Source organism: Octopus bimaculoides, chromosome 28, assembly GCF_001194135.2.
Source record: "Octopus bimaculoides isolate UCB-OBI-ISO-001 chromosome 28, ASM119413v2, whole genome shotgun sequence".
Lineage (NCBI taxonomy): Eukaryota > Metazoa > Mollusca > Cephalopoda > Octopoda > Octopodidae > Octopus > Octopus bimaculoides.
In genome coordinates, this window is record NC_069008.1 from 8,671,955 (window position 1) to 8,678,474 (window position 6,520).

General features: G+C 40.2%; 1 protein-coding gene across 1 annotated transcript in view; it reads right to left on the reverse strand.

The window, feature by feature from the left end:
* Positions 1–6,520, reverse strand: part of LOC106872324 (4-hydroxybutyrate coenzyme A transferase) — a 65,342-nt gene that overhangs the window by 3,933 nt on the left and 54,889 nt on the right. The window contains exons 3-6 of the mRNA XM_014919270.2: positions 4,066–4,305; positions 2,673–2,861; positions 852–1,067; positions 222–359 (exon numbers count right to left, since the gene is read on the reverse strand). Coding sequence (XP_014774756.1) covers positions 222–359; positions 852–1,067; positions 2,673–2,861; positions 4,066–4,305 — 783 coding nt within the window. The remainder of the gene's footprint in view (positions 1–221; positions 360–851; positions 1,068–2,672; positions 2,862–4,065; positions 4,306–6,520) is intronic.

The following is a 6,520-nucleotide window of genomic DNA, read 5'->3' on the forward strand; positions in this document are numbered from 1 at the left end:
AATCTGGCCAGCCCCAAGGAAAAACTAAGCTAAGAGCATTAGATTCCTTGGAAGAAAGCAGCGAATGTATACAAAAACAAGGACTAGCCCAAAAGCCATGCACCATTTTAGTGTATACATATATTAAATGGTAGCATTTTTGGGGACCAGCTTATATAATATAATTAAGTCATAGGAGTTTAACATATAAAGATATAAATTAATATCCTGTGAAATCTTACCTGAGTATATGCGTGTCCCAATGGAGTCCGAACAGACCTGTCCAGTAAGGTCGACCTCAATGCAGGAGTTGATGGCAGTCACTCGTGGATTCTGACAGATGTTTGCTTCACTGTTTGTCCAAGCTACATCACACATCACTGCAATTAGAAATAGTAGTACAGGTGTTATTGGTGGTGGTGGTAGTAGTAGTAGTAGTATTAGTGATGGTGAGGTAGTGGATTATACTGTACATGTTACTGCGCCTGTTGGTATAGTGATAGTGTGGTGAACTAACAATGGTTATAGCATCTTAGTGATGGTGAATTATATATGTGTGTGTATCCTTGTTTGTCCTCACCGCCACTTGACAACTGTAACTTAGCAGTTCAGCAAAAGAGGCCGATAGAATAAGTATAAAGTTTAGCAAAAATACATTAAGTACTGAGGTCAATTCATTCAATTAAAAATTCTTCAAGGCGGTGCTCCAACATGGCCACAGTCTAATGATTGAATCAAGTAAAAGATGAAAAGATTGTAACAGAGTCCTGGGGTTGATTTGTTCGACTAAAGGCAGTGCTCCAGCATGGCCACAGTCAAATGACTGAAACAAATAAAAGAGTAAGTGTAAGATAAAAGATCTTGTGCCTTACCTACAAAGGGGTTATTGTCCAAGAAGTCGTAGAGTTTGCGAGTCCCCACAGTGAAGCTGCTTACAATTTTGCCAGGTTGTAGAACTTTGTTGGCATTGGTGATAGCACCGGTCTTGACTAGGTCAACGACACCATCACTGAACATCTCAGAATGAATACCTAAGTCCTTGTGGTTGCCCAATTGGGCCAGGACGGCATCAGGGATTGAACCAATACCTGGAAAATTAGAAGTGGACAAGACAAATGGTTAACAGTTTTTAATGTTTTGTGTATGTGTGCGTGCATGTGTGTGTGTGTGTGTGTGTGTGTGTGTGTGTGTGTACATTGTGTGAAAAGACAACTGAAGAAATGGACAGACAGATAGAAAGACATATAGGTATACAGATAGACATGAATATAGGCAGACAGGCAGACAGATACACAGGCAGACAGATACACAGGCAGACAGATACACAGGCAGACAAACATGTAGGCAAACAGATAGATAGTCAGACAGGCATAAAGGCAAACATATATCAGCAAACATATATATAGGCAGACAAACAGACAGACAAGACAAATAGAGAGAGAGAAACTAGACAGAGACAGGAAGATAAGAAGGTAGAGAAATGGTAAGACAAATAGACAGATAGGGTATATTTAGTGGGTGCATCATCATCATCATCATCATCATCATCGTCATTGTTGTCATCATCATTATTTTAACATCCACTTTTCCATGCTGACCTGGGTCAGACGGAATTGTTTGCTTCTATGTCTGTTCGTTTATATGGCTGTCTGTCTGTCTGCCTACCTATGTCAGATGCCCTTTCTGTCACCTGCTTCCAGGTAGGGTCACATTTTCCCCATGGCCAAACAATATCTTCATGGAAGATGGGAAAGGAAGACCACTGCTTGTATGACCCTTGTTTACAACTATCACATAAAGTCAAGACCAAGGGACACTAACATCCACACACACATAATAGGCTTCTTTCATTCTCCATCAACCAAATCCACTCACAAGGTGCAGCCATGGCTGTGTGGTAAGAAGCTTGCTTCCAAACCACATAATTCCAGGTTCAGTCCCACTGCACGGCACCTTGGGCAAGTGTCTTCTACTATAACCTTAGGCTGACCAAAGCCTTGTGAGTGGATTTGGTAGACAAAAACATAAAAGAAGGTCTTGGTGTATGTATGAGTGAGCATGGTGTGTGTGTGTGTGTGTGTGTGTGTGTGATTATCTTGCCTTGATTTCAAATAATAGCTGTGAGTGTTGCGACCATACAGGCAATGTCAACTGATTTGCAGTCTTCTATGAAAAGCAAAGTCTGGCCATGGGGAAATACTACCTTGCTTGGGAACAGGTGAGGGTTGGTGACAGGATGGGCACCCAACCAATAGAAAAATCTGCCTCAATAAACTATGTCCAATCCTTGCAAGCATGGAAAAGGCAATATGATGATGATGATGATGATGAAGCATGCTGTGACTAGTGAGCAATCTATAGGTAAACAACAATAGAAACAAAATCAAAGATAACAATAGCGGTGGTGGCAGTGGTGACGGCGACATCAACAATGACGATGGTTTCAAATTTTGCCACAAGGGCAGCCATTTGGTGGAAGGGAATGTGTTGATTACATCGACCCTAGTGTTCGACTGGGACTTAATTTATCGACCCCCTAAAGGATGAAAAGCAAAGTCGACCTTGGTAGAATTTGAACTCAGAACATAGTGACAGGCAAAATACCACTAAACATTTAGTCCAGCGTGCTAATGAGTCTGCCAGCTCACTGCCTTATACAACAACAATAACAACAACAGCAATCATGTACTTACCCATCTGCAGGGTGGCACCATCATGGACCAGATTTTCAGCAATCAGCTTGCCGATCTGTTTCTCCTCATCTGAGAGGATGTGTTCCTTGTGTTCAGGCAACTCTGCATTCTCGTCAACCAGAGCATCAAAGTGGGAGATGTGTACGATACCATCACCGAATGTACGGGGTAAGCGTTTATTGACTAGACCTGTAAGTGGTAGTGGTGGCAGCAGCAGCAATGGTGGTGGTGGTGGTGGTGGAGAGAAAACAGACATAAAAGACAGAATTAAGGAGGAAGTAAAACAAATAAGAAAGAGGACAAATAATATGTGTGTGTGTGTGTCTACCAAACCCACTTATAAGGCTTTGGTCAATCCAAGGCTATAGTAGAAGACACTTGCCCAAGGTGCCAAGCAGTGGGACTGAACCCAGAACCATGTAATTGGAAAGCAAGCATCCTACCACACAGCCATACCTGCACCTATATATTTATTTTTCTTTAACAAGCAAAAAGTATTGACAGTGACTTCAAAGTTTTGACCTGCTAAGCTATCCAACAAATTGTCCAATAATGGTTCAACAGGTTGAAACTGAAGCCAATATTCAATTATTATTAATAATAATCCTTTCTATTATAGACACAAGGCCTGAAAATTTAGAGGAGAAGAATAATCAATTTCATCGACCCCCAGTACTCAGCTGATATTTATTTTATCAACCCTGAAAGGAACAAAAGGCAAAATCGACCTCAGTGGAATTTGAAACCAGAACATTAAGACAGATGAAATGACAGTAAGCCTGTTGCCCAGTGTGCTAACGGTTCTGCTAGCTCACTGCCTCGTCACATTAGAGAATATTGACAGCACACTGAAGAGTTGCAACTCTCTGCCCTAAGTCTTTCATATTTTAGGTTCTTCCCATCATGTTCTCAATCCATATTCCACGTCCAAAGCATAATTGGATCAGGGGCTCCCTCGAGGGGTGCAGAAGGTTTAACACATCAAACACAATGCCTGCAGTACTTAGTCAGCCCTTTTTACTTGAACCCTTAAGTATTTAATCTGGTTATATCAGGCCCAAAAGTTATCCCTGTTTTATGTTTAAACAGGTCAGATCTGACCTCTTACACCTACCCTACAACATCCTTCTAGAAAAATAAAGAATCACATTATTGAATTCTCAAAGCTACAACATAATCCATGATTAATTTAAAATGATGTGAATAAATATGCTTTACATTTGACAGAGAAATCTGAAAGCTCAAGGGCTAAGTTTAAATCCTGGTAAGGCTAATAAAGTACCAGTCATATAAGGTGTCAATTAAAATATTCCAATAAAACGTCTCAAATGTAACTATAATCAGAACAGAAAACTAAGAACAACACCAAAAAAACAAAAACAATTCCACTTACCAATGATATATTTGGCATTTTGGAGTGCACTGCGAGCACAATCAACGCTGGGTCCAAGAGAGCAGAATCCGTGGTTGTCTGGAGGGCACACAGACACTATTGCTACGTCCAAAGATAAGATTTTGCGTCTGAAGAGGTGAGGGATCTCTCCAAGGAAAATCGGTGTGGCATCACCACGACCTTCAGCCACAGCCTGTCTACAGTTGGCACCCAAAAACAGCGAATTACTGCGGAAAATACCTGCAATGGGAGAACACAACTGGTAAAAAAAAGTGTATAAGAATTAGCCCAAAATGTTTATTGGGTGTCATGCATTTAGTAAACCCTTTAGCATTGAAACAAGCCATGCCCAGCCCAAACATTCAGCTAAATTCTGGTTTAAGCACCCCATAGAATCTCTCATAACTTTACTTTTTGGAATTTTCTGAAAATGTTTGCAAATTTGTGTTCTACACACAGGAATTCATACAATTATGCACCTGATACCTTCCTCGTTTCTTTGTCACTCTGAGATGTATTGAAGTTTATTCAATATTTTCTATCTGAAAACACATTTAATGGAATGAGGAGGCATCCAAGGGTGGTCCATAGCTGGGATTTAAGCAAATAATTTAGGTTGTTCGTATTTTAAGCTCTGATTTAAAAAAAAAAAATTCGAAAAAGAATGGAAATTTTAGGATGTAATGGGGGGAGGAAGGAGGGGTTTAAAAAATTTTTAATAATTTTTTTTTTTTTATGAATGTAAGAATTCCCGAGCATAAAAAACAAATTCGCAAAATTTTTCTGAAAGTTCCCAAAAATAAAAACGTTATGAGGCGTTTAAACAAGAACATTCTGCCTATTTTATATTCAAACTGGCCAGAACCGGTTTCCCATTACTACCACATAAAGTTATATTGTGATCAACAGGTCACACAGTTGAAATCTGAAAGCTATGAGTTCAGGAATAAGCATTAGATTTGATAATCTGACGGCTAAAGAGTTAACTCTCTTCTACTTTTACCTTCTCAGTACATTGTTATCTCCCTTTAACTTCTGAGAGCCTTTAGTTCTCTCCCTTCCTCCAACTATGCATGGTGTGCAGCAAACATCTTTTTTTATCTTTTCATCTTTTACTTGTTTCAGTCATTAGACTGCGGCCATGCTGGGGCACCACCAACTTGAAGAATTTTTAGTCGAATGAATCGACCCCAGTACTTATTTTTTGTTGTTAGGCCTGGCACATACTTTATCGGACTCTTTTGCCGAACCGCTAAGTTACACACTGACACTGGTTGTCGAGTGGTGGTAGAAGACAAACATACACACACATATATACATATATATATATATATGACGGGCTTCTTCCAGCTTCCATCTACCAAATCCACTCACAAGGCTTTGGTCAGACCAAGGCTTATAATAGAAATGGCAGTTGTTCTCAACCCCTTTTTTGCTTAAGGACTCCTTTGATTCTTATTCTCCTTTATTGGACCCTCATAGCCATTCAATGTTTTAAGAATCCTTTTATATTTTTATAATTAGATATAATTAGGAATTGTAAATATAGGCATGACTGTGTGGTAAGAAACTTGCCCAAGGTACCATGCTGAGTCCAGTCTCAGCATGGTACCTTGGGCAAATGCCTTCTATTATAGCCCTGGGCCAACCAAAGCCTTGTCAGTGGATATGGTAAACGAAAACTGGAAGAAGCCCGTTGTTTATATATGTGTGTGTGTGTTTCTGTCTGTCCCCCACCACCACTTAACAACCAGTGTTGGAATGTTTATGTCCCCATAACTTAATGGCTCAGCAAAAAGAGACCAATAGAATTAAGTTCCAGGTTTAAACAAAAAATCAAATACTGGTCAATTCTTCAAGGCGGTGCCCCAGCATGACCACAGTGGAATGACTGAAACAAGTAAAAGATAAAAGACTGTTAAAGTATAAGCAATTCATTGCCAATAAATTTTAACAACCAACTCTTACATGAACCCCACCAAGGGTCGTATGGACCCTGATTGGGAAGTGATGCCCTAAAGGATCTCTAGATTAATGTTACTCAACAGGATGTGTAGTGCAGAGATCAAGGAGTCTCTCTGGGTCAAGCTGCTTATGTCTCTGCATTGAAAGGTCACAACTCTGGTCCCACAGACACAGAAAGCAAATGTTGCGGGAAAGAATCACAAAACAGACTACTGAAGCCAAACCAAGTGGCAGGAGGCCCAGGAGCAGACCAAGGACAAGACAGTTGGACACCGGAATGAACTTGATGGCTGGAAATTCATCTACCACCTTGGGAGCCTTTAACCAATGCCAGCACTAACCACCATTGAACCTCTGACAAAGGATTAAAGATCCAAAAGAACTAGCAACAAGGCTATACACAGACCACAGGCCACCAACAAGTCACATCTATGTATCTATCTGTTTGTCTACCTATCTATCTATCTATCTATCTATCTATCTATCTATC